At 41.1% G+C, this 27,584-nt stretch overlaps 1 protein-coding gene across 3 annotated transcripts; it reads right to left on the bottom strand.

Moving 5' to 3' along the window:
* Positions 1 to 170: 170 nt before the first annotated feature.
* ZNF572 (zinc finger protein 572) lies at positions 171 to 27,584 on the bottom strand. 3 transcript variants are annotated; one of them, XR_010127285.1, is made up of 4 exons: positions 27,445 to 27,559; positions 25,148 to 25,262; positions 22,787 to 24,520; positions 171 to 6,173 (listed from the first exon to the last, which is right to left on the bottom strand). XR_010127285.1 is itself a non-coding variant. In XM_054499840.2 (3 exons), exons 2-3 carry the CDS (start codon positions 25,179 to 25,181, stop codon positions 23,019 to 23,021), a joined length of 1,536 nt encoding a protein of 511 aa, XP_054355815.1. In that variant the 5' UTR covers positions 25,182 to 25,262; positions 27,445 to 27,584; the 3' UTR covers positions 21,468 to 23,018. The 3 variants fall into 3 exon arrangements, 1 of the variants encoding a protein (XP_054355815.1); XR_008504312.2 differs by lacking the exon at positions 171 to 6,173 and adding an exon at positions 17,233 to 18,448; XM_054499840.2 differs by lacking the exon at positions 171 to 6,173 and having other exon boundaries at positions 21,468 to 24,520; positions 27,445 to 27,584.

The raw sequence follows: 27,584 nt of genomic DNA, 5'->3' as shown, positions 1-27,584 counted from the left end.
TATTATTATACTTTAAGTTTTAGGGTACATGTGCACAACGTGCAGGTTTGTTACATATGTATACCTGTGCCATGTTGGTGTGCTGCACCCATTAACTCGTCATTTAGCATTAGGTATATCTCTTAAGGCTATCCCTCCCACCTCTCCCCACCTCACAACAGGCCCCGGTATGTGATGTTCCCCTTCCTGTGTCCATGTGTTCTCATTGTTCAATTCCCATCTATGAGTGAGAGCATGCGGTGTTTCGTTTTTTGTCCTTGCAATAGTTTGCTGAGAATGATGGTTTCCAGTTTCATCCATGTCCCTACAAAGGACATGAACTCATCATTTTTTATGGCTGCATAGTATTCCATGGTGTGTATGTGCCACATTTTCTTAATCCAGTCTATCGTTGTTGGATATTTGGGTTGGTTCCAAGTCTTTGCTATTGTGAATAGTGCCGCAATAAACATATGTGTGCATGTGTCTTTATAGCAGCATGATTTATAATCCTTTGGGTATATATCCAGTAATGGGATGGCTGGGTCAAATGGTATTTCTAGTTCTGATCCCTGAGGAATCGCCACACTGACTTCCACAATGGTTGAACTAGTTTACAGTCCCAACAACAGTGTAAAAGTGTTCCTATTTCTCCACATCCTCTCCAGCACCTGTTGTTTCCTGACTTTTTAATGATCACCATTCTAACTTGTGTGAGGTGGTATCTCATTGTGGTTTTGATTTGCATTTCTCTGATGGCCAGTGATGATGAGCATTTTTTCATGTGTTTTTTGGCTGCATAAATGTCTTCTTTTTTGAGAAGTGTCTGTTCATGTCCTTCGCCCACTTTTTGATGGGGTTGTTTTTTTCTTGTAAATTTGTTTGAGTTCATTGTAGATTCTGGATATTAGCCCTTTGTCAGATGAGTATGTTCCGAAAATTTTCTCCCATTTTGTAGGTTGCCTGTTCACTCTGATGGTAGTTTCTTTTGCTGTGCAGAAGCTCTTTAGTTTAATTAGATCCCATTTGTCAATTTTGGCTTGTGTTGCCATTGCTTTTGGTGTTTTAGACATGAAGTCCTTGCCCGTGCCTATGTCCTGAATAGTATTGCTTAGGTTTTCTTCTAGGGATTTTATGGTTTTAGGTCTAACATTTAAGTCTTTAATCCATCTTGAATTGATTTTTGTATGAGGTGTAAGGAAGGGATCCAGTTTCAGCTTTCTACATATGGCTAGCCAGTTTTCCCAGCACCATTTATTAAATAGGGAATCCTTTCCCCATTACTTTTGTCAGGTTTCTCAAAGATCAGATAGTTGTAGATATGTGGCATTATTTCTGAGGGCTCTGTTCTGTTCCATTGGTCTATATCTCTGTTTTGGTACCAGTACCATGCTGTTTTGGTTCCTGTAGCCTTGTAGTATAGTTTGAAGTCAGGTAGTGTGATGCCTCCAGCTTTGTTCTTTTGGCTTAGGATTGACTTGGCGATGCAGGCTCTTTTTTGGTTCCATATGAACTTTAAAGCAGTTTTTTCCAATTCTGTGAAGAAAGTCATTGGTGGCTTAATGGGGATGGCACTGAATCTATAAATTACCTTGGGCAGTATGGCCATTTTCACAATATTGATTCTTCCTACCCATGAGCATGGAAGGTTCTTCCATTTGTTTGTATCCTCTTTTATTTCATTGAGCAGTGGTTTGTAGTTCTCCTTGAAGAGGTCCTTCACATCCCTTGTAACTTGGATTCCTAGGTATTTTATTCTCTTTGAAGCAATTGTGAATGGGAGTTCACTCATGATTTGGCTCTCTGTTTGTCTGTTATTGGTGTATAAGAATGCTTGTGATTTTTGCACATTGATTTTGTATCCTGAGACTTTGCTGAAGTTGCTTATCAGCTTAAGGAGATTTTGGGCTGAGACAATGGGGTTTTCTAGATATACAATCATGTCATCTGCAAACAAGGACAATTTGACTTCCTCTTTTCCTAATTGAATACCCTTTATTTCCTTCTCCTGCCTGATTGCCCTGGCCAGAACTTCCAACACTATGTTGAATAGGAGTGGTGAGAGAGGGCATCCCTGTCTTGTGCCAGTTTTCAAAGGGAATGCTTCCAGTTTTTGCCCATTCAGTATGATATTGGCTGTGGGTTTGTCATAGATAGCTCTTATTATTTTGAGATACGTCCCATCAATTCCTAATTTATTGAGAGTTTTTAGCATGAAGTGTTGTTGAATTTTGTCAAAGGCTTTTTCTGCATCTATCGAGATAGTCATGTGGTTTTTGTCTTTGGTTCTATTTATATGCTGGATTACATTTATTGATTTGCATATGTTGAACCAGCCTTGCATCCCAGGGATGAAGCCCACTTGATCATGGTGGATAAGCTTTTTGATGTGCTGCTGGATTCAGTTTGCCAGTATTTTATTGAGGATTTTTGCATCAATGTTCATCAAGGATATTGGTCTAAAATTCTCTTTTTTCATTGTGTCTCTTTTGGTATCAGGATGATGCTGGCCTCATAAAATGAGTTAGGGAGGACTCTCTCTTTTTCTATTGATTGGAATAGTTTCAGAAGGAATGGTACCAGCTCCTCCTTGTACCTCTGGTAGAATGCAGCTGTGAATCCATCTGGTCCTGGACTTTTTCTGGTTGGTAAGCTATTGATTGTTGCCTCAATTTCAGAGCCTGTTACTGGTCTATTCAGAGATTCAACTTCTTCCTGGTTTAGTCTTGGGAGGATGTATGTGTCGAGGAATTTATCCACTTCTTCTAGATTTTCTAGTTTATTTGCGTAGAGGTGTTTATAGTATTCTCTGATGGTAGTTTGTATTTCTGTGGGATCGGTGGTGATATCCCCTTTATCATTTTTTATTGCGTCTATTTGATTCTTCTCTCTTTTCTTCTTTATTAGTCTTGCTAGCAGTCTATCAATTTTGTTGATCTTTTCAAAAAACCAGCTCTTGGATTCATTAATTTTTTGAAGGGTTTTTTGTGTCTCTATTTCCTTCAGTTCTGCTCTGATCTTAGTTGTTTCTTGCCTTCTGCTAGCTTTTGACTGTGTTTGCTCTTGCTTTTCTAGTTCTTTTAATTGTGATGTTAGGGTGTCAATTTTAGATCTTTCCTGCTTTCTCTTGTGGGCATTTAGTGCTATAAATTTCCCTCTACACACTGCTTTGAATGTGTCCCAGAGACTCTGGTATGTTGTGTCTTTGTTCTCATTGGTTTTAAAGAACATCTTTATTTCTGCCTTCATTTCATTATGTACCCAGTAGTCATTCAGGAGCAGGTTGTTCAGTTTCCATGTAGTTGAGTGGTTTTGAGTGAGTTTCTTAATCCTGAGTTCTAGTTTGATTGCACTGTGGTCTGAGAGACAGTTTGTTATAATTTCTGTTCTTTTACATTTGCTGAGGAGTGCTTTACTTCCAACTATGTGGTCAATTTTGGAATAGGTGTGGTGTGGTGCTGAAAAGAATGTATATTCTGTTGATTTGGGGTGGAGAGTTCTGTAGATGTCTATTAGGTCTGCTTGGTGCAGAGCTGAGTTCAATTCCTGGGTATCCTTGTTAACTTTCTGTCTCGTTGATCTGTCTAATGTTGACAGTGGGGTGTTAAAGTCTCCCATTATTATTGTGTGGGAGTCTAAGTCTCTTTGTAGGTCACTAAGACTTGCTTTATGAATCTGGGTGCTCCTGTATTGGGTGCATATATATTTAGGATAGTTAGCTCTTCTTGTTGAATTGATCCCTTTACCATTATGTAATGGCCTTGTCTCATTTGATCTTTGTTGGTTTAAAGTCTGTTTTATCAGAGACTAGGATTGCAACCCCTGCCTTTTTCTGTTTTCCATTTGCTTGGTAGATCTTCCTCCATCCCTTTATTTTGAGCCTATGTGTGTCTCTGAATGTGAGATGGGTTTCCTGAATATAGCACACTGATGGGTCTTGACTCTTTATCCAATTTGCCAGTCTGTGTCTTTTAATTGGAGCATTTAGCCCATTTACATTCAAAGTTAATCTTGTTATGTGTGAATTTGATCCTGTCATTATGATGTCAGCTGGCTATTTTGCTCGTTAGCTGATGCAGTTTCTTCCTAGCCTTGATGGTCTTTTCAATTTCGCATGTTTTTGCAGTGGCTGGTACTGGTTGTTCCTTTCCATGTTTAGTGCTTCCTTCAGGAGCTCTTTTAGGGCAGGCCTGCTGGTGACAAAATCTCTCAGCATTTGCTTGTCTGTAAAGTATTTTATTTCTCCTTCACTTATGAAGCTTAGTTTGGCTGGATATGAAATTCTGGGTTGAAAATTCTTTTCTTTAAGAATGTTGAATATTGGCCCCCACTCTCTTCTGGCTTGTAGAGTTTCTGCCGAGAGATCAGCTGTTAGTCTGATGGGCTTCCCTTTGATGGTAACCCGACCTTTCTCTCTGGCTGCCCTTAACATTTTTTCCTTCATTTCAACTTTGGTGAATCTGACAATTATGTGTCTTGGAGTTGCTCTTCTCAAGGTGTATCTTTGTGGCGTTCTCTGTATTTCCTGAATTTGAATGTTGGCCTGCCTTGCTAGATTGGGGAAGTTCTCCTGGATAATATCCTGCAGAGTGTTTTCCAACTTGGTTCCATTCTCCCCGTCACTTTCAGGTACACCAATCAGACGTAGCTTTGGTCTTTTCACATAGTCACATATTTCTTGGAGGCTTTGTTCGTTTCTTTTTGTTCTTTTTTCTCTAAACTTCTCTTCTCGCTTCATTTCATTCATTTCTTCTTGCATCACTGATACCCTTTCTTCCAGTTGATCGCATCGGCTGCTGAGGCTTCTGCATTCGTCACGTAGTTCTCATGCCTTGGTTTTCAGCTCCATCAGGTCCTTTAAGGACTTCTCTGCATTGGTTATTCTAGTTATCCGTTGGTCTAATTTTTTTTCAAAGCTTTTAACTTCTTTGCCATTGGTTTGAACTTCCTCCTGTAGCTAGGAGTAGTTTGATCGTCTGAAGCCTTCTTCTCTCAACTTGTCCAAGTCATTCTCCATCCAGCTTTGTTCCATTGCTGGTGAGGAGCTGCTTTCCTTTAGAGGAGGAGAGGCGCTCTGATTTTTAGAGTTTCCAGTTTTTCTGCTCTGTTTTTTCCCCATCTTTGTGGTTTTATCTACCTTTGGTCTTTGATGATGGTGATGTACAGATGGGTTTTTGGTGTGGATGTCCTTCCTGTTTGTTAGTTTTCCTTCTAACAACAGGACCCTCAGCTGCAGGTCTGTTGGAGTTTGCTAGAGGTCCACTCCAGACCCTGTTTGCCTGGATATCAGCAGCGGTGGCTGCAGAACAGCGGATATTGGTGAACTGCAAATGCTGTTGCCTGATCATTCCTCTGGAAGTTTTGTCTCAGAGAAGTACTCAGCCGTGTGAGGTGTCAGTCCGCCCCTACTGGGGGGTGCCTCCCAGTTAGGCTACTCGGGGGTCAGGGACCCACTTGAGAAGGCATTCTGCCCATTCTCAGATCTCAAGCTGCGTGCTGAGAGAACCACTACTCTCTTCAAAGCTGTCAGAGAGGGACATTTAAGTCTGCAGAGGTTACTGCTGTCTTTTTGTTTGTCTGTGCCCTGCCCCCAGAGGTGGAGCCTACAGAAGCAGGCAGGCCTCCTTGAGCTGTGGTGGGCTCCACCCAGTTCAAGCTTCTCAGCCACTTCATTTACCTAATCAAGTCTCGGCAACAGTGAGCGCCCCTCCCCCAGCCTCGCTGCCGCCTTGCAGTTTGATCTCAGACTGCTGTGCTAGCAATGAGCGAGACTCCGTGGGCGTAGGACCCTCTGAGCCAGGTGCAGGATATAATCTCCTGGTGTGCCGTTTTTTAAGCCCGTTGGGAAAGCACAGTATTAGGGTGGGAGTGACCCGATTTTCCAGGTGCCATCTGTCACCCCTTTCTTTGACTAGGAAAGGGAATTCCCTGACCCCTTGCACTTCCCAGGTGACGCGATACCTCACCCTGCTTCGGCTTGCGCATGGTGCGCTGCACCCACTGTCCTACACCCACTGTCTGGCACACCCCAGTGAGATGAACCCGGTACCTCAGTTGGAAATGCAGAAATCACCCATCTTCTGTGTCACTCACGCTGGGAGCTGTAGACCGGAGCTGTTCCTATTCGGTCATCTTGGCTCCTGGATTTGATTTTTAAAGTGGTGCCACTCTGGCTCTCCAAGGTTCCTGCTTCCCTAACACAAGGGATTCAACTCCTTAAGACAAGGACCATGTCTTATTCACAGTTGTATACTCAGTATTTGGCATATGGTAAGCATTTCCTCAATGTATTGAATACAATCTTTCGTTTTAAAAATGTTATCCCATTGTTTTGGTAGCAAACGAAATAATTGTCTTCTCAAAATTTTCTTTTATTTTTTATTTTTTTATTTGAGACAAGGTCTTGCTCTGTCATCCAGGTTGGAGTGCAGTGGCACAAACATAGCTGAAGCCCTGACCTCCCATGCTCAAGCCATCCTCCAACATCAGCCTCGGAAGTAGCTGTGACCATAGGTGTGTGCCACCACACCTGGCTAATTTATTTATTTTTCATAGAGACAGGGTCTTGCTATGTTGCCTGGGCTGGTCTCCAACTCCTGGCCTCAATCAATCCTCCCACCTTGGCCTCCCAAAGTGCTGGGATTACAGGGGTGAGCCACCATGCCCAGCCCTTCAAAACTTTATCACTCACCATTTACCTCATCCAAAGACTTTTAACCCCAATCATGTAATTTTTGGACATCCCCTCAGCACTTACGTAATCTTTTGCAAATTCTAGTTGCAAGTGATGGAGCCAACGGTATTAATTTGGAACATTGTTTTCATTTTCTTTTTCTCCTTTATGGCTCATAAAACCATAGTTAGAGTGACCATCAATCGAATTTAATGTAATTATGTAAGAAGTGTCTACTTTGTGTCAGGCACTGTGTTTGGTGCCGGGACTCAGGCAGTGAACAAGGCAGACATGGTACCTATCATTTTGGAGTTTAGAGTGTAATGAGAAAACAGCAGTGAACAAGTAATTACAGATGTCATGTGTATGAAGAAGGAGGAGGAGGAGGAAGAGAGGGAGGAAGAGGAAGAAAGAAGGAGAAGAGCACCACCAGTAAGCAGATGTTGCTCTGGAGGGTAAGAAGCTATAAACAAAACTAAGGGTCAAGAAAGGCCTACCAGAAGATGTTACTTTTAAGCTAGGTTTGGAGAATTAGTAGGAGTAGGCAGGTATAACCTCCATCAATGTCAGTGATCACACCTTACCTTTCCTCTTCCCTTTCCCCTTACTAAAACACTAAGTATACAGCCAACAAAAAGTTTTTCACTCTTGATGGCAGTATGATTGGAAAGATGAAGTTTCTATTCTTCTGAGCAGTCTTATTTGATATCTTTCTATAAATCTCCATTCTGTTTTTTTCCTCAATATTGTTAATTTGAAATAATATATAAAGGTCAATCTCTAAGAAAGAGTTTATTTGGGAAAATGCAGGAATTGCAATTCAGGACACCCAGACCTGGGCAGCACCTGGGTGTGTCCAAAGAACAAAGGGAAAGGCTGAGGTTTTACTGGGAAAGTGAGGAAGGTACATTGTTTTGAAAGAAAGTTCACTGGTGCCAGCAGGAGCTAGTAAGTTCTGCTTGATGAAGAGGCAGCAGTTACCAGGTAAGACATAATCTTAAATCCATAGGTAGGTCTCTGCGGGTTTTTTGTTAAATTGCAAAAATAGTTTATGGAACAGGTGTGTGGGAAGTGGGTGCCCTTTTTTATGACCTCTGGACTCCATTTTAGCTGGTAATGACAAGACTGACTCCATTTTGTACACTCAGCTTTCACAATATCAATTTTAAAAACTAGAAAATATTCATTTGCTAAATCAGAGTTGAACCTAGTCTCCTAGATTTGGGGTGCACTTCATTTTCTGAACTGGGTGGCAATATATATTGAACTAGACAGCCTCTTCCTCAAGCATTCTTCCTCTTGGCACTTCAGACTTTGAGCCTTGGCTCATTTCCCTAGTTCTTGGAGCACATCCTAGTGATATCCACTGGAATTGTGCCGAGGGCAGCAAAAGAAAAAGCCAGAGTAATTATTAAAATGATTCAATGCAAGGTGAATCTCAGCTGATCCTAAGCCAAGGAGAAGGGGAGTGAAGAGGAGGAAAAAGATTAACTAAAAAATCTGCCTTAAAAGAAGGTTTTCATCATATTAATATATTGGCCATGAATTACAATAATATGTAATTTATTTACCTATTATTTGTTGTTCTCCCCCTCTCCCCAAAAGGATTTAACAAAATTACTTCGCTGGGGTAATTTAAATTGATAAAATTTCTGAAAGTAATTAAGCAATATGCCTTGAAAACAATGTATACCCTTTGATTCAATAATCCCACTTCTAGGAATTCACCTGAATCAGTAACAGTTCTCCAGAGAGACAGAAGCAACAGGATATATGGAAGGGAATTTATTAGGGAAAATTGGCTCACACTGCCACAGAGATAAAGTCCCACCATAGGCCACGTGCAGGCTGGAGCATCAGCAAAGCCAGTAGCATGGCTTAGTCTGGAAGCTTCAGATGATGTAGCTTGAGAACAGTTTGAGAACAAAAGCCTGACAATCCTGGGAGGACCCTGGTGCAAGTCCCAGGGTCCAAAAGCCAAAGAACCTGGAATCGGATCAGGGCAGGAGAAGAACAGGCATCCAGATCTGGAAAGCAGACAGAGAGCAGAGAACAAGGGTCTCCCATCTTCCCCCTTTGTCCCAGCTGGCCCCTAGCTACGTGGATGGTGCCTGACCACATTGAGGACAGGTCTTCCTCTCTCGGTCCACTGACTCTTGTATCAGTCTCCTCTGGAAACACCCTCACAGACCCATCCAGACATAATGTTTCCCTAGCTATCTAGGCATCCCTTAATCCAGTCAAGATGACACCTAAAATTAACCATTGCAAGTCCACCCCTTGTTAAGCTATCACCCATACACATCTCCTTAAACCATACTTCATCTCCAAATAAAAGCAATAAAAAGGTCATAATTCCACCTAACATGATACAACTATCCTGTGTACAACTGAAAATGCACAAATCCCATCCCCAGAAGAGAAGGTGAACTTCTTTAGTGATGTTTACTCTTCTCCTGATATCCCATAACTTAAATACTGTGATGTAAAAGTAACAATACTTAAACACTAAAAGTCAATAAATTTTATGTTAATGCTAAATGAATAAGAGAGGAAAGACAACAAATATCTGTGTAAGATGTATGTATCTATGCATGAAGGTATTCTTAACAAAATAGGGAGGAAACAGTCATGACAATTACAGTCCTCAATTCTGTTAACTGGTCATGTGGGTATAGCTGGTATTTATAACTACTTTCTTCTATTGTATATGCTGTATTCCATTTGCCTTCAAGTTCAGCAAGCACCTCAGCTGGTTGTGGTTCTCTACCTGGTGGGGTGACACAAGCCTTCATTCCTAAAGGGTCTGGGCCACTCATAGTCCTGCCTGGATTCAGTTATTGTATAATAGTTTCCCATTGACCTTAATCATAAGGCATGGTAAAACTAAGGGACTTCCTGTATTTCAGACAAACTCTTCCTTACCTCCATTGTGGAGTAATAGTCCAATTTCACCCTTGGTAGTACAGATCAGTCACCTCAGCCAACACCTTAACTCCTTTCTTAGCCTGTGTGGAGTCCAAGTTGGCCCGGTGGCAGTTTTAAACTTCCAATTCAATGAAATCATTGTTGTGTCTGCTGGTAAAAGTATTCCTCTCTCTGGAACTAATGCCTCTAGGCCAGCAGAACATGTCATTGGAACAGAAAATAAACATTTTGCTAGTGGGTCACTAGGGGCAATGGTGAGTGATGCCACTCCCATTTTTCACCCCTTGATTGCTGGACGCATGAGTCCTGGCTATGGGAGAAACAGTATAATATATTGGATGCTGATTCAGAGCATATACGGCCTTTTAAAGAACCTTGTTCCAGTCCTGCAAAGTATTGTCACCTAGCTAGCACTGTAACTGTGACTTCAGAAGGTCATTCTGCCATTCTGTTAAGCCAGCTGCTTCAAGATGATGGGAAACAAGGTAAAACCAATGAATTCTATGAGCATGCGCCCATTGCCACACTTCTTTGGCTGTGAGTTCCTTGGAAGTTCCTTTGGAAGTGAGTTCCTTGGTCAGAAGCAATGCTGTGTGGAATAACATGATGGTGAATAAGGCATTTGGTAAGTCCATGGATGGAGTTTTGGCAGAAGCCTTGCATGAATGGAAGACAAATCCATATCTAGAGTAAGTGTCTATTCCAGTAAAGACATACGGCTGTCCCTTCTGTGATGGAAGCAGTCCACTGTAATCAACCTGCCACCAGATAACTGATCACCCTGGGGAATGGTGCCATATCAGGAGCTCAATGTTAGTCTCTTGCTGGCAGAATGGACACTCAGAAGTGGCTGTAGCCAGGTTGGCCTTGGTAAGTGGGGGTCCGTGTTGCTGAGTCCATGCATAAACACTATCCCTGCCACCATGGCCACTTTGCTTATGAGCCCTTTGGGCAATGATAGGGGTGGCTAAGGAAAGAGGTCTACTGGTATCCACAGAACAGGTCATTCTATTCGCTTGATTATTAAAATTCTCCTCTGCTGAGGTGGTCATCCTTTGGTGAGCATTCATATGGCACACAAATATCATCACATCTTTTGCTCACTCAGAGAGGTCTATCCACAAAACCTCTTCCCCAAATTCCTTTGTCACCAGTTTTCCAATCATGTTCCTTCCAAGTTCTTGACCATTCAGTCAAACTATTGGCTATCGCCCATGAATCAGCATGTCATCACACATCTGGCCATTTCTCCTTCCAAGCAAATGCACAACGAGGTGCACTGCCTGAAATTCTGTTCACAGGAGGATTTCCCTTCACTACCTTCCTTCAGGGATGTTCTAGAAAGGGGCTGCAGTGTTGTAGCTGTCCACTTTCTGGTGGTACTTGCATATACGAAGAACCATCTGAAAACTAGGCCCTAGTCTTCTCTTCCTCTGTCAACTGATCATAGAGTCATCCCCATGAGGCCAAAGGTGCAGGCTGGGAGAGAGAAGAGAGTGTAGCGCAGGAAACATAGGCATTTGAGTCCCTTCCTCATGGAATCTCTTTTGCCTTCAGGACCTGCTCAGGCTGATCAATACCCTACTTCCATTTGATGATGGAGTGCTGCTGTACACACCCAACTTTATGGCTTGGTGGGTTAGATAACACCCCGTTCATGATAGGCAGTTCAGGTCACATGGTAACTTGGTGGCCCATGATCAACCACTTAGTTTCTGCTAAGGTCCAGTAGCAGGCCAAGAGCTATCTTTCAAAAGGAGGGTAGTTATCTGTGGATGATAGCAGGGCCTTGCTCCAAAATCCTAAAGGCCTCCACTGTGATTCACCAATGGGGTCCTGCCAAAGGCTCCAAACAGCATCCCTATCAGCCACTGACATCTTAAGTACCATTGAATCAGCTGGATCATATGGCCCAAGTGGCAATGCAGCTTGCATAATAGCCAGAGATCTGTTGCAGCCCCTCTTGAATCTAGAAGCTTTTCTAGTCACTCAGTAAATGGATCAAAGCAACACACCCAAGTGAGGAACATGTTCCTCCCAAAATCCAAATAGGCCCACTAGGCATTGTTTCCTGTTTACAGGAGGGGCCAGATGCAAGAACTTTACCTTAGAAGGGATGTCTCAACAGGCCCCACACTACTGGACCCCTAGAAATTTCATTGAGGGTTGGATTCATATCCCACCCTCTGACACACAAATGTCTTACCAGTAAGTCCAGAGTGGTTGCTACTTCTTACTCACTGGGTACAATCAGCTTAATGTCATCAATGTAATGGACCAGTGTGGTATCTTGTGGAAGGGAAAGGCAATCAAGATCTCTGTAAACTAAATTATGACACAGAGCTAGAGACTTGATATACACCTGAGGCAGGACAGTGAAGGTATTTTGCTGGCCTTTATGGACAGGTATGGAGAAAAATGCATTTGCTACATCAGTAGCTGCATACCAGGTACCAAGGGATGTGTTAATTTGCTCAAGCAATGAAACCACATCTGGTACAGCAGCTGCAATTAGAGTCACCACTTGGTTAAGCTTACAGTAATCCGCTGTATTCCCCAAGATCCTGTCTTCTACACAGGGCAGAGAGTTGAATAAGAATGGGCAGGGAACCACCACCTCTGCATCTTTCAAGTCCTTCATGGTGGCACTAATCTCTGAAATCCCTCCAAAGATGTGATACGATTTCTGATTTACTATTTTCCCAGGTAGACGCAGCTCTAATGGCTTCCATTTGGCCTTTCCAATCATAATATCCCTCACTCCACAGGTGAGGCAACCAATGTGGAAATTCTGCTCAGTATGCTAAGTATGTGTATTCCAACTATGCATTCTGGAACTGGGGAAGTGACCACAGGATGGTTTGGGGACTCACTGGACCCACTGTAAGTCAAACCTGAGCTAACACTCCACTGATCACCTGACCTCTATAAGCTGCTACTCTGACTGGAGGAGGGCCACCATATTTTGGGTCTCCTGGAATCAATGTCAGTTCAGAGCCAGTTGTCAGTAGTTCCCTGAAAGTTCTGATTATTTCTCTTTCCCCAATGTGCAGTTACCCTAGTAAAAGGCCGGAGGTATAAACAGTATAAATGTTTGGTAGTATACCCAAATGAAGGGTAGGGTACCCTTTATTCAAGGGGTTCTGGGTCTGTAAACTGGCTCAAGTGTGGAAATTGAGTGGCCACGATGATCTGTTTTTAATATTTGAGTTAGACTTTTGTTCACTTGACCTGGAAGTTTTCTGCTTAAGAATGTAGTAAGCTTCCCATCTATTTCACTTCTAGGAACATCAAGATTAATTAGCCAAAGCCAAATGTCTACATGAGTCAGATTATTCTGATTGTTGGATTGCCTCTGCTGTTCGTTCATTATGATAACTATGCCCACCTTGCCTATGGCAGTTGAGTTTTGCCACTTGGACCCTGCCACCTTGGAATCCAATTATTCCCATTCTTTCCCAATCAATGCCCTCACTTTAACAGTAAACATCCTGTGAGGCTGAGTGCACCTTTCTTCGTAGGTAAGCTAGTTGCATGATCAGGGCTTGCGTTTGGTTTTCAGTAATTTCAACCCAAAGGCTACTGGGGAGAAGATTCTCCTTCAGGGAACACTTAGAAGTTTCTAGACTATTTATGTATACCTGGAGCTGAGAATTCAAATCCCTGAGCTCATAATTTTCTTTCATTACTTTGCCCAGCAATATTAGTAGCAACCAACTAATGTCATTATGTTTCTTGATTTTCCACAAACATACTAAAGTATCATGTACAGAATCACCAAGTGCATTGCTTCTTATAAGTGGTGAATTAGGAGTGTCACATGCATTTATTTTGCATATCTCTATAAACAACTCAGCCATGGATTATCAGTGCTGTCTGTAATATTAGAAGTAGAGAGTCTTTAGCATTTTTAGCTCTACTCAGATTAAAGAGCCAATTCCAGAAACCCCAAAACCAATTACGAAAATCCACCCTTAAAATTCTGTTCCTCTGGAAGTACTCCTGGTACCAAAACCTCATCTTATTTCCCTAGTTCTTAAAGCAGCTCCTGAAGATGTCCCTTGAAATTATGCCTAGGGCAGCAAAAGGAAAAGTCAAAGTAATTCTTAAAATGATTCAACCCAAGGTGAATCTCAGTTGATCCTAAGACCAGGAGAGGAGGAACAAGATTATCTTATAAAAACCATCTCAGGCAAGGTGCAGTGGCTCATGCCTGTAATCCCAGCCCTTTGGGAGGCCAAGGCAGGAGGATCACTTGAGCCAGGAGTTCAAAACCAGCTTGGGCAACATACAAGACCCCATCTCTACAAAACAAAAGTAAAAAAAAATAGCAGGGCAAGGTGGTGTGCCTGTAGTCCTAGCTACTTGGGAGGCTGAGGTGGAAGGATTGCTTGAGCCTGGGAGGTCAAGGCTGCAGAGAGCCGTGACTACACCAGTGTACTGTACAGCCTAGGCAACAGAGTAAGACCCTGTCTCAAAAACAAACCAAAACAAAAATCTCAAGAGAAGGTTTTCATCATATTAATGTGTTGGCCTTGAATTATGGGAATTGAACAATGAGAACACATGAACACAGGAAGGGGAACATCACACTCTGGGGACTGTTGTGGGGTGAGGGGAGGGGGGAGGGATAGCATTAGGAGACATACCTAATGCTAAATGACGAGTTAATGGGTGGGGCACACCAGCATGGCACATGTATACATATGTAACTAACCTGCACATTGTGCACATGTACCCTAAAACTTAAAATATAATAATAATACAAAAAAAAGAATTATAATAATATATGATCTATTTACATATCATTTGTTCTTCTTTGTCCCACAAAAAAAGGTGTTTAAGAAAATTCTTCCACCAGGATACTTTAAACTGATATAATTTCTGGAGAGCAATTAAACAAAATGCCTTTAAAATCATTTATGCCCACTGATTCAATAATCTCACTTTTAGAAATTTATGCTAAGGAAATAATTAGACATGTACTCTAAGATTTGTATTTTTTTTAAAAAAAGCATAAAAGCAAGACCAAACAATCACAACCACAACACTAAAACAAAACAGCAGCTAAAAACAGCCTGTTCAAAGTAGTATTTTTATTTTTACTTTTTTGAGACAGGGTCTCACTGTTGCTCAGGCTGGAGTACCATGGCATAATCATGGCTCACTGCAGTCTGGACCTCCTAGGCTCAAGCAATCCACCCACCTCAACCTCCTGAGTAGCTGGAACCATAGCCACATCACCATGCCCGCTAATTTTTAAAAATTTTTTTGTAGAGATAGGGTCTCACTATGTGGCCCAGGATGGTCTTGAACTCCTGGCCTCAAGCAATCCTCCTGCCTCAGATTCCAAAAGTGCTGGGATTACAAGTGTGAGCCATGGTGCCCAGCACAGCAGTGGTTTTTTGTTGTTGTTGTTTTGTTTTGTTTTTTAGACGGAGTCCCCAGGCTGGATTGCAGTGGCATGATCTTGGCTCACTGCAATCTCCACCTCCCAGGGTCAAGCAATTCTCCTGCCTCAGCCTCCCGAGTAGCTGGGATTACAGGTGCACATGCCACCACACCCAGCTAATTTTTGTATTTTTAGTAGAGATGGGGTTTCACCATGTTGGCCAGGCTAGTCTCGAACTCCTGACCTCAGATGATCCACTCACCTCAGCCTCCCAAAGTGCTGGAATTGCAAGCGTGAGCCACCGTGCCTGGCCAGTGTTATTTTATTTTTAATAGCAAACAAGTAGAAACAATATAAATGTCCTACATTAAAACAATTACATTGTTATGACACAATCGTTCAGTATATTATGAAGCCACTAAAAGCTTCCTAACAATTTTAAAACAAGTAAAATGACAAATGATGTAATATTAAGAAAAAATAAGACACAATGCTACACTTACACACACACACACTCCGTATAATCCAATTTTAAATATTTATTCATATATATGCTTAGAAAAGAGGTTACTGGGAAAGACCTCAGCATAATCAAAAAATGATTATGGGTCATTTTAATTCTGGCCTTCATACTTAAATGTATTTCCTAATTTATACTTCTTTGTATATTTTACAATTAGTATTACTTTAATCAGAAAAAAGCAATGTTAAGGGGGAAAATCTTTCACCTGTGTCTATCAGTCTAATGAACTAATATGTTCTTAATGTGAACATTTATCCATGACTTAGTAAGGCTCAAAATTAATAATGTTCATTTCTCAATCAAGCTTTCATTCCATCCCTCAACCTGTCAAATTCTAGAATATGTACTGAGTTTACCAGAGTCAAGCAATGTGCAATGTTACATCAGAAACCTGGCTGTCTTAGTGCCCACAAGCCGCCTCTGCTTGGAAGCGGCTACAGGGGCACTATGTCATGATTGCCTGGCATTCTGTTTCCATCTGTATCCTTCTAACTAACCCCAACACTTGCACCATCCTCAGCTTTGACTTGACTCCAACCTCATAGCAGGGGTAGAGGGGAGGGTGATGAGAGGAAAGGATGGGGAACAAATTAAATGGTAGGAAAAAGCTCATTTGAGCCCAGGAGTTCAAGGTTACAGTGGGCCATGATTGCACCACTGCACTCCAGCCTGGATGACAGAGCAAGACCCTGACTCTTAAAAAGAAAAAATCTTAAAATTTGGGTTGGCATATGGACGGATGAGGCAGAGGTTAGGGCCAGAAAGAGGTAAACGAGGACAAAATAGAAATAAGAGATAGAGGAGTGACAGGTAGGGTATTTTTTTTTTTTAACTTTAATTTCTGTAGAGACAGGGTCCCACTATGTTGCCCAGGATGGTCTCCAGCTCCTGGGCTCAAGTGATCTTCCCACCTCTGCATCCCACAAAGTGCTGGCATTATAAGCATAAGCCACCACACTCAGCTGGGGATAATTTTTAAACAGAAAATGCAGCAGTTGCTCAACTGGCTGCCATATTATAAAAATGATGTGCTACATTATCAGCCTCCTGAACAGCTTGCTATTATTCATGTCCCCACACACTTATTCATGGCCCTTCCTACTCATGGCATAAATAATAATAAAAAGATTGCACTATTTTAGTGGCCTCGGGGGACAGTCATGTCACTGAGGCTAACTTAAAAGACGATCCAAAGACCCATGCTGGTCTAGAGCCACCTTTGATGATAACAATGGTAGTAACAGTTAATACTGAGTGATGACTAAGTATCAGGAATACTGAGCACTTTACATGCATCATCTCACTGATCCTCACAATAAACCCATGAGCTAAGTGTTATTAATGTCTCTATTTTAGAAACCTAGAAATAATCCATCCAACAAATGATTAAACATTTCTGTCCCTAAAGTCTATCTCTGGCAAAATTATGAGCAAATGAGGTGGAGAGAAAAGGAAAAAAGTATTTCCTTAACACCTATGATATGCCAAGTTCACCTCATTCACTGCTTACCAAATCTACAAGGTAAGTACAAAATACAAAGCTAGAAAGTGACTGAAATTTAAATTTGAAACAAGTTTTAAACTTGTCCTATAGAGTCCAATCTGAAGCTCGGGGTAGTGAACTATCAGGACACTTTTTATTTATTTATTTATTTGTTTGTTTATTTATTTATTTATTTTGAGAAAGGTCTTGCTCTGTCACCCAGGCTGGAATGCAGTGGTGTGATCTTGGCTCACTGCAACCTCCGCCTCCTGGGTTCAAGCAATTCTCCTGCCTCAGCCTCCCGAGTAGCTGGTACTACAGGCAACACCACCACGCCCGGCTAATTTTATTATTATTTTTAGAAGAGATGGAGTTTCACCATGTTGGCCAGGTTGGTCTTGAACTCCTGACCTCAAGTGATCCGCCTGCCTTGGCCTCCCAAGGTGTTGGGATTATAGACATGAGCCACTGCGCCCGGCCAGGACACTTTTTAAATGTCCTCTAAGGTTAGTGTGAGGATACACCCAGCCTCCTATCACAGCAACTTTCATTTACAAACCAGCCCAAGGAGACATTGAGATTATACAATCTAATCCAGTAGACTTTATTCACTGGTGAAAACCCCTCAACCAAAACCCATAAACACTTCATATGCCAGGCTCTGTGTTAGGCTTAAGGGTTACAAAACTTGATCCATTCAGTCACAAAAATGGATCCATATCCTGGAAGGGCATACTCTTAGACATTAGCATAAAACACATAAGCATATGACACCCACTCAATAACTATTAAGCACAACTATGTGCAAAGCACTGTGTCAAACTTCGGAGAGCTTGCATTTTCACAGAGCAAACATAACCCACTTTAATCTATTGTTATCTCTAGCTTTTCAGATCATCTATTAAGTTTGAATATGAAGGATTCAGTAGAGTAAGTGTAGTTCCAGAGCTGCCAAGGAGAAAGTAGCCAAGCAAAAAGCTGCATGTTTTCCTACAACTGCATTGTCCTCACATTTGCCCCCCCATTGTCACATGGCCTCTGCTAAATAAATGTTAGGCATCAAGTAAATTTTTGTTGAATGAATGGTTATACTGCTTGAAAGAAGAAATAAATACATTAAATCAAATACAGAATTTTAAGAAGCACAGTAGTCCCCCTTATCTGCTGGGGGCACATTCCAAGATTTCTGGTAGATGCCTGAAACCAAGGACAGTACTGAACCCTATACATACTAAGTTTTTTCCATACATAAAATTTATGTATGATAAAGTTTAATTTTATCACATAAATTAAATGATATGATACATTTTAATTTATAAATGAGGTACAGTAAGAGATTAACAATAAATAAATAGAACAATTATAACAATATACTGTAATAAAGTTATGTGAATGTGGTCTCTCTCTCAAAATATCTTATTGTACTGTACTTACCTTTCTTCTTGAGGTGATGATGAAATAGTACAATGGCTTCATGATGACATGAAATGAAATAAATGATGTATGCATTGTGATGTAAATAGAAAACTCCAGAAATAATTTCTAAGTTTTAAACTGCCTGCTGTTCTGAGTAGCATGACAAAATGTCTCACTGTCCCACCATTTCTGGCCTGGATTGCTATAATTCACTTAGTAGCCATCTCAGTTATCACATCTACTGTTGTGGTATCACAATGCTTATCTTCAAATAATCCTGACCTTACTGAATAAAGGCCCCAAAGGGCAAGAGTAGTGATGTAATATTTTCAGACCATGGTTGACCAAGGGTAACTAAAACCCCAGAAAGCAAAACCTTGGATAAGGGGGGACTACTGTAACAACAGTCTTGTTGTTACCAAATGCTATGATTTGAGTGTTCCCACCAAAACTCATGTTAAGACCTTAATTCCCAGTGCAGCAATGTTGGGAGGTGGTACCTTTAAGAAGTGGGGCCTAATGGGAGGCATCTGAGTCACGGGGGCTCCTTCTGCTCATATGGGCAGCGTGCTGCCAATTCTTCTACAATTCTTGTCAGTGAGTGACCTCTCTCTCTCACGTGAGACCTCTCTCTCCCATGGGACAGGATTAGTTTCTGAGAGCGAGCTGTTATGAAGTGATTACAACTCTCATGTTCTGCCCCTTTGCACTGCTCCCTTCACCCTTGACCTTCTGCCATGTTATGACACAGCACAGAAGCCCTCACCAGAAGCAAGCAGATGCTGGCCCCATGCTCTTGGACTTTCCAGCCATCAGAATCATGAGCCAAATAAACCTCTTTTCTTTATAAATTACCCAGCTAAGGTATTCTGTTATGGCAACAGTAAAGATACTAAAACACCATGATTTCAGAAAATTAGACTGGCTGAGATCAATGTGTCAGATTAACGTATAAAGGGCAATAGTCACAGTACGGCTGTACTCCACTACCTCTCACCATCAGTGAAGAAACTTCTACAGCACTAAGGAGAAGGCCCAGTTGGTAGACCCCGCTTGGATGACTTGGGATGATGAGAGTAAGACTTTACCTTAATTACAATAGAGACTTATGCTTACATGCCCTCTGGTAGGCTGTACAGCAGTTAGGGAGTGAGTTCCCTCCTATAGTTGTGAGTACATGCATTGACATGGCTCTCCCTATGCTATGGTATGGAAAATATATATGAGCTCCTTCTTTGAGTAGGAAAAATATACATTATAGGTCTCTTCTATTTAATTAAAAAGAAACCATGAAATAAATCACTCATAAATAAAGAATGCTTTCTTTATTCACATGCTGAGTCCTTTATGCTAGCAAGAAAAATAGAGAATATAGAATTTCTTTCTCATGGAGCTAAACAAAGAGCCTACTTGCTGATTAATGAAACTGAGATAAAAGCATCACATATTACGTTTGACTATGTTATCTTCTCCATCATAAGGTACAAATCTCATTTTCCTCATTTTCAATCCAAAGAGAATGGAGCCCATCTTAACCCATCTAAGATATGAACATCTTTATTCTGGTAGACATCAAGGTTTGTGAAATAGGTTTTATATATTGCCAGCCATCATAGTACATTGTATAGGTGATGGTGACAGGACATAAATTGTACCTGTTATTAATCTCTTCAGATGCAAATTAACTTAAATTGAACTTGCGACTTTGTTCTTTCCCAATTTAAACCAAATCCTTTGTTTCATGAATAAAAAGAAAATTTAGTAAAATTTCCTGTTTCTTTGTTACAGCTGCTTACAAGGTGAATAAATGTGTTTTAGACAGTCTGCAAACAATATAGTCCTGTGCTTTTCCAATATTTTATCCCTTAAAATTCCTGAAGTTGATCATAAAGAATCTACAAGTAACATAAGTTTGGGGCTGTACTACTACTTCCTATTTTTAAAACATGTGGATAACATTTTTTTTTCTGTTTGTTTCAATTAATAATAATAGCAGCAACTAATTATCATTTATTGATACCTTGCTATGTTTAAGCACTGTGCTATATGCTTTGCAAACATTCATTTAATGTTTATGGTAACCCTGTAAGGTAGGCATTATTTCTGCTTTACAGATGAGGGAACTGAGGCTCAGAGTGGTTACCTACCACAGAGCATTGATTTTGTATCACCCCAACCACTGCTGCCTTGTAACTGAATATCAGCCTTAACAGCAAACTCCTAAGTTTATCAGCAAACTCCTAAGTTGATAACTCCTTAGTTATCAAGCATTAATCAAACTATTAGTTACCATAAAAACTTGTCCTGAAATATTACAATTTAAGAAAATTTGGGCAATACTAGATAACATACAAAGATAGAAAAATACTCAGGTGAGGTCACACAAAAGCCAATGGGCCAGGTGTGGTGGCTCACACCTGTAATCTCAGCAGCTTGGGAGGCTGAGGGAGGAGAACTGCTTGAAGCCAGGAGTTCAAGACCAGCCTGGGCAACATAGCAAGACCCTGTCTCTACAAAAATTTTAAAATTAGCTGGCTGCAGTGGCATGTGCTTGTAGTCCTAGCTACTCAGGAGGCGGAGATGGGAAGATCCCTTGAGCCCAGGGGTCTGAGGCTGCAGTCAGCTATGATGGTGCTAGTGCACTACAGTCTGGGTGACAGTGTGAGATCTTATCCCTTAAAAAAATTAATAAGGGCCGGGCGCAGTGGCTCATGCCTGTAATCCCAACACTTTGGGAGGCCAAGGCAGCTGGATCATGAGGTCAGGAGATCGAGACCATCCTGGCTAACACGGTGAAACCCCGTCTCTACTAAAAATACAAAAAATTAGCCAGGTGTGGTGGCGGGCGCCTGTAGTCCCAGCTACTCGGGAGGCTGAGGCAGGAGAATGGCATGAACCCAAGAGGCAGAGCTTGCAGTGAGCCAAGATCACACCACTGCACTCCAGCCTGGGCGACAGAGTGAGACTCTGTCTCAAAAAAAAAAAAATTAATGAATAAGAAAAAAATAAAAATAAAAAGCCAATAATGCCTAATGGTTTCCCCCTTTTTTGAAAGCAGAAAATTTCCCCCAAATTCTTCAATACCTTTATTTGTTAGTTTTTGCTTTATTTCTGTAATCAAATAACAATACAAAAACACACAAATACCCTGCCAGCATCAGGTGCACCACAATCATGAAAGATAAAATAATCCCCATGCAATTAAATGACCATCAGCTACAGAACTTTGTAGCAGCTACAACTGACCCATTCTGGCTTCAAATTCCTAATATGCATCTCTGCATATTATTCATAAAATATATTCTGAATCCAAAAATTAGATGAAATCATGGGCAACTCAGGAGTCCTAATCTTCCTACTCATCTACCTTTTGCACTAGTAGGAAAAAAAATGGGAGGAAGGGAATAGGATATATCTAATAATTTCCAAAGCATCACTCCCATAGGAATGAGTAGGGAAGATGGGACCTCAGCTATCAGATCCATATACCAATTATGTCAAGAGGCAAAAGAAAACTGTCAGTACCAAAGCTAAGAAGTTTCAGTACTTCTTAATGGCAAACTGTCCTTGGACACTGGCTCAGATTTAGTGAGTTAATTATTAGAAAAAGAACCCAGTTCTTGAGCTGACCAAGAATTACATAATGGGATAATTTAGGGAAAAGGCTCTTCATTACAAATTTTAAGATAGAATTCAGGAATCCTGCCTTCTATTCTGGCTTTGGTCAAGACAGTGAGGTCATATCACCAGATAACTCAGTTGGCAGCACATGAATTAGAACACACAATCATTAAAATATCCAATCTCTAAACCCAGTGTTTTCAATACTCTATCCCAATGCTACTCTATCTTACAATTCCTTTTGGAGAGCAAACCCTCCAGAACACACTTCTACAGTCTTTATAGGAAATATTTATGGGTCTGTCAAGAATGATGATCTTGAATGAAAGAACCTTCTATAATATCCAATACAGCAGCCGCTGGTCACACAGAGCTACTGAGCACTTAGAAAGTGGCTAGTGTGACTGAGGAACTGGATTTAAAATTTCAATTAATCTTAATACAAATAGCTACATATGGCTAGAGGCTACAGTACTGGACAGTATAGTTCTAGATGGTACAACAGTTAATTTTTAGTGACTAAAAATGCATTTGAAAAAAAAAAAAATCTCTTCTTAAGCCCCAACAAAATAGCCAGGAAATCACATTATTTGCTCAAAAATACCCTTTCTCTGGGTAAACCCCTGAGGCCAGTAATGATGTATCTCTACCCAATAAGGGAAGAGAAAATAAAGTAATTCAATAGCAATTCTAGCTTCAGGTTCTCATGGTTCCTTTGCTTACTCTCAGGATTACTCTGTACGTGTTCTTTTGAAGCTATTACTATCTTACCTTAAATTTTTAAAAGTCCTCCTTTCTTCATCCTTGGTGGATGAATCTCTCACTGGACAGATCCAATAACCTGGTGATTGGGGTCTTCCCATCCTTTAAACTGGGAGGTTGACTTTTTCCAAATGTTTTGACAAACACATCAAAGAAACTTTATAGCACAACAATCACAGAATACCTAAATTGTCATGGTCCAACAAGGAAGAAAAAACCATCACCAACCAGGCTTTGGGACTCAAGAAGATGAATTTGAGACAGAAAATGAAGGGATGAGGGGCATTTCCCCTGAACAGTTTTTCCAAGTCCATTCATGAGGAAAATCCCCGTCGGGAGACTTAAAAGGCTTTTCTATGTGAATTTTTCGATGCTGACTGAGGTAGGCACTTCTGCTGAAGCATTTCCCACAGCTGGTACATTTGTAAGGTTTTTCCCCTATGTGGGTCCTCTGGTGCCTGATAAGGTTAAAGCTCTGACTGAAGCATTCACCACAATCAGGACATTTATAAGGTTTCTCTCCTGTATGTGTCCTTTGGTGAATCACCAGGGTGGAACTCTGACTGAAAGTTTTCCAGCACACAGAACATCTGTAAGGTTTTTCTCCTGTATGTGTTCTCTGATGTCTAATGAGATGGGAGCTAAGGCCAAAACTCTTTCCACATTCACAACATCTATATGGTTTCTCTCCTAACTGGATTCTGCATTCTTCTATCACATTGCAGTTCTGACTCAAACTTTCTTCATATTCCGAACTTTCATAGGATTTCTCTCCTGTGTGCATTTTCTGGTGTGTAATAAGGTTTGAACTACGACTAAAATTCTTCCCACATTCTGGACATTGATAAGGCTTTTCTCCTGTATGTATTCTCTGATGTTTTATTAGAGTAGAATTACAACCGAAGCTTTTTCCACACTCAAGACATTTGTAGGGTTTCTCACCTGTGTGTGTCCGCTGGTGGCGAATGAGGCTGGAACTCTGACTAAAACTCTTCCCACAATCAGGGCACTTGTAAGGTTTTTCTCCAGTGTGAGTCCTCTGATGTTCTATTAGGACATAGCTGTGACTGAAGCCTTTTCCGCAGACAGAACATTCATATGGTTTTTCACCCGTATGTGATCTGTGATGCTGAATAAGGTGAGAGCTGCTGCTGAATCTCTTCCCACACTCGGGACATTTATAGGGTTTCTCTCCCGTGTGAGTTCTCTCATGGATAATAAGATGGGAGGTATTGCTGAAGCTTTTCCCACATTCACCACACTGGTAGGGCTTCTCTCCTGTGTGCATTCTTAGATGCTGAATCAGGTGAGAACTGTTACAAAAGCATTTTGCACACTCAGAGCATTTATAAGGCTTTTCTCCTGAGTGGGTCCTCTGGTGAGTACGCAAATGAGAACTATTACTGAAGCTTTTCCAACATTTGCAACATTTGTAGGGTCTGTCTACAAAGGATGAATTCTGCTGGACACAGGCATTGGTATGTTCTCCTGGGTCCCATTCCTGGTGATTGGGTTTTTCCTCCTCTTTAGCTATAAAATTTCCCCAATTCTCTGACTTGCCATCACTCTCATAGGAATCATGACACCAAATCTCATCTTGAACCCATGTCAGTGGCATTTCTTTTGCATCCTCATGCTTATAATGTTGTGGTCTATGTCTTTTAGACCATTCTGAAGGTTTCTCTTTATCTGCCTTAGAATTATTGTGGTGAACAGTTTCCAAATTATTCATACTTGCACCTCCTGCAAGAATAAACAAATATTCTAATCATATTCCGAATCTCTGCCAGAGAAATAAATTCTAAATTGCAGTGGAAGAGAGGAAATAACACTGTAAAACCTCATAAATAATTTCATATAAAAAAGTTTTTAAAGACAGTTTTACTTCTTTTCCTCTGTTTACCAGAAGCAGGTGGATTTTTTTTGTACTTAGCAACAACAATAATGAATTATTTGAATCATTATTGGCAAAGGGAACATCAATCTAAAAATAAATACGTTAAGTTTTGTTCTAGAAGACTTAAGAGAAAAAACAGGATTGATGTGAATAGGAGTGAAATTGAACAGGATACCATCTCAGGTAAAAACTAGACAATAGCTTTGCTAAAATCTGAGCAAATGCTATAGAAATAACAATAGCCACTATTTATCAAGAACAGTAGCTTTGGATGTGGTATCTCACTAATTCTAAAATATATGTGAAATAGATATTATTCATTTTCTTAAAGATGAGAACAATGAGGCTGAAATAATTAACACAGCTTATAAGTGACAGAACAAGGAATTAAATTAAGGTTTGTCTCATTCTAGTGTCCTGTTCTTTCTACATCGAATTTCCTAAGGATTCAGATAATCGTCTTGATCCCTCACCTGTGAAGGGGCTTTTCAAACTCTCTCTCTCCATAAAGTCGTTAGAATTGGAGACCAACAGTTTTTTTTTCTTGCTCCATCACAATGATCACAGCCAAGTTAGAGATCAGAAACCCTGTGGAAGGAAATAAATTATGTTTGGAGGTATTTGTTAAAGCTTATTCTTCCTCCTTCCTTCCCAACCATTCCAACACAACAATAGGAGGCACAGAATGTTCCATGAACCATACCGAAAATAAGAAACACAACTTTTAGCAGCCCTTTTAGAAAATCTTATCTCAGACCTAAGTGTTTAGAATTAAGGGTTAACCCTGAAATAACAATGCAAAAAAGCAAATCTTCACATTAAAGGTCTGAGGATCAAACTTCAAAGACAGAATACTAATCCTCATTGTCCACACGTAGCTTAGAAACACTTTTAATTTAAAAAGCAAAGTATTTTTTTTAAGACACCAATAATATAACTTACAAAGACTTCAAGGAATCAATATGCAGGCATAAGCAGCAGCTAAAGAAAAAAAGCACCCTGTTTAGTTTCAAAAGAATAACTTGGTCTTGACAGAAGGAAACCTTTGAAGTCAATTTCAAAGGAAAGTTAGGATTTACATAACCAGTAAAGAGAAATTAGGACAAAGCAGAGGTGGAATAATTATAGCCAATAACCCTGCAATATAAAAAGGAGGCTAAAGAGGGACCTCTTCCTCCTTGCACTTAGTTCCTAAGTCTATCATATTCACAATATCCATTTCAGCCTAAACTTTGTCTTCTGGAGCCAACAATCACTAACCTATTTTAAGGGAGTAGAAAATGTTCCATCCTGGCTAATGCGGTGAAACCCCGTCTCTACTAAAAATACAAAAAATTAGCCGGGCGTGGTGGCGGGCGCCTGTAGTCCCAGCTACTCAGGGGGCTGAGGCAGGAGAATCGCTTGAACCCAGGAGGCAGAGGTTGCAGTGAGCCGAGATCGTGCCATTGCACCACTCCAGCCTGGGTGACAGAGCAAGACTCTGTCTCAACAAAAAAAAAAAAAAAAAAGAAAAAGAAGAAAATGTGATCTACCACAGGAAGGCAGTGACATATGGACTTTTGGCATCCATTTCAGAATATAAAGAATATCATTATTTGGGAGAAAAATAAGGATGTAAAAGGATATACAAATGCACACATTTTAAAAACAAAAAATAGTATATGTACTTATATTGTATCTTCACCATTACTGCCTATTATGTGCCAGGTAGTGAATGAAATAATTTGCACACATTTGTCATTTAATTCTTACAGTAGCCCTCTGAAGTGTATGAACAACTACCAGCATTTTATAGGATGAGTTTGAAAGGTATTAAGAAACTTTCCTAAGGTCACCTAGAAAGTGGTAGAGCAAGATTGAGCTCCAAGTCTGTTTGGATGCTGACCTTTTTCACCTTCTGATCTATTATCGTAAACTAGAACAGGAAGCAGAGCTGGGCATAATCCCAAACTGCAAAGAATCCTCAAAGAGTCCCTTTATTTTAGAATATATTGACTGGCGTTTTAGAAAACAGGTCTACATTCCTAAACCTTGTTAACAAAGTGAGTCGACATTCCCTAAGCACACTCAGCAAGTGGGGATTTGTTCTAGAGAAACGTGAAACTAGTCTACATTACTAATATCTCCAGTGTTTGAGTCGGGGGGAGAAAAAACCATACACCTGAATGCAAAAAAAGGAAGGGGGTGGAGTTGTTCGAATGGAGTTATATATATTTTGCTGTCCTAAGTTACATACTGTTATCAAAGTATTTACAAAAGCAGCAAGAGTCTGGGCAACACATTACCATCCCCCCATTTTCCCTACTAAAATACTATTAAATTTGGCAGCAAAGGAGCCCCCGGAACAGTGGCTCAGCAAAATGGTGGCAAATGCAAGGCCATACAAGGCTGCCATTAAGATGTCTCTCCACGGGGAAGGAGTGTTTTCACTGTTCTAGAGCAACAATGTGATCAGAGTGGGGCCGTGCTTTGATCAGAAAGCCTTCAAAGAAAATGCACTGCCTGAAGCCTAGTTTTAAGAACCGCTGGCTGGGACAAGTTGGAGACGCTGGGGGGTGAAGTTCCAGGATACCAAACGGTCTCCGGCCGACAAGATCCCGTAAGGGACCCCGCGGACAAGGATGACGGTGGCCCGCCGGCGGGAGATGCTGGGCCTTCGCCCCTGGCAGCAGCGGGAACTCTCCCGGACGTCCACTGCAGCCTGGACGGGGCTGTTTCCACTCCTCTAGCCCGCAACCCTCGGCTCCCTTCCCCCCAAGAAGGAACTCACTGTTCTGGGTGCTACACCCAAGGCGCCCTGCACCCCCAGCAGTCCGGGAGGAAGGCACCCCCTCTCCCTCTGACCCCACCAACCCAGGGTCCTAAGCTCTCAAACCCGGAAGGCAGAAACAGGAAGTTACCCTCATCTCC

This window comes from Pongo pygmaeus, chromosome 7 (genome assembly GCF_028885625.2).
Source record: "Pongo pygmaeus isolate AG05252 chromosome 7, NHGRI_mPonPyg2-v2.0_pri, whole genome shotgun sequence".
Lineage (NCBI taxonomy): Eukaryota > Metazoa > Chordata > Mammalia > Primates > Hominidae > Pongo > Pongo pygmaeus.
This window is presented reverse-complemented; position numbering and strand designations above follow the sequence as displayed.

Coding starts and splice junctions, on each gene's coding strand:
- ZNF572 (XM_054499840.2), bottom strand. CDS start 25,181: ATGGAGAGAGAGAGTTTGAAAAGCCCCTTCACAG. Junction 24,521..25,147: donor TTTGAAAAGCCCCTTCACAG/GTGAGGGATCAA, acceptor TTATTCTTGCAG/GAGGTGCAAGTATGAATAAT.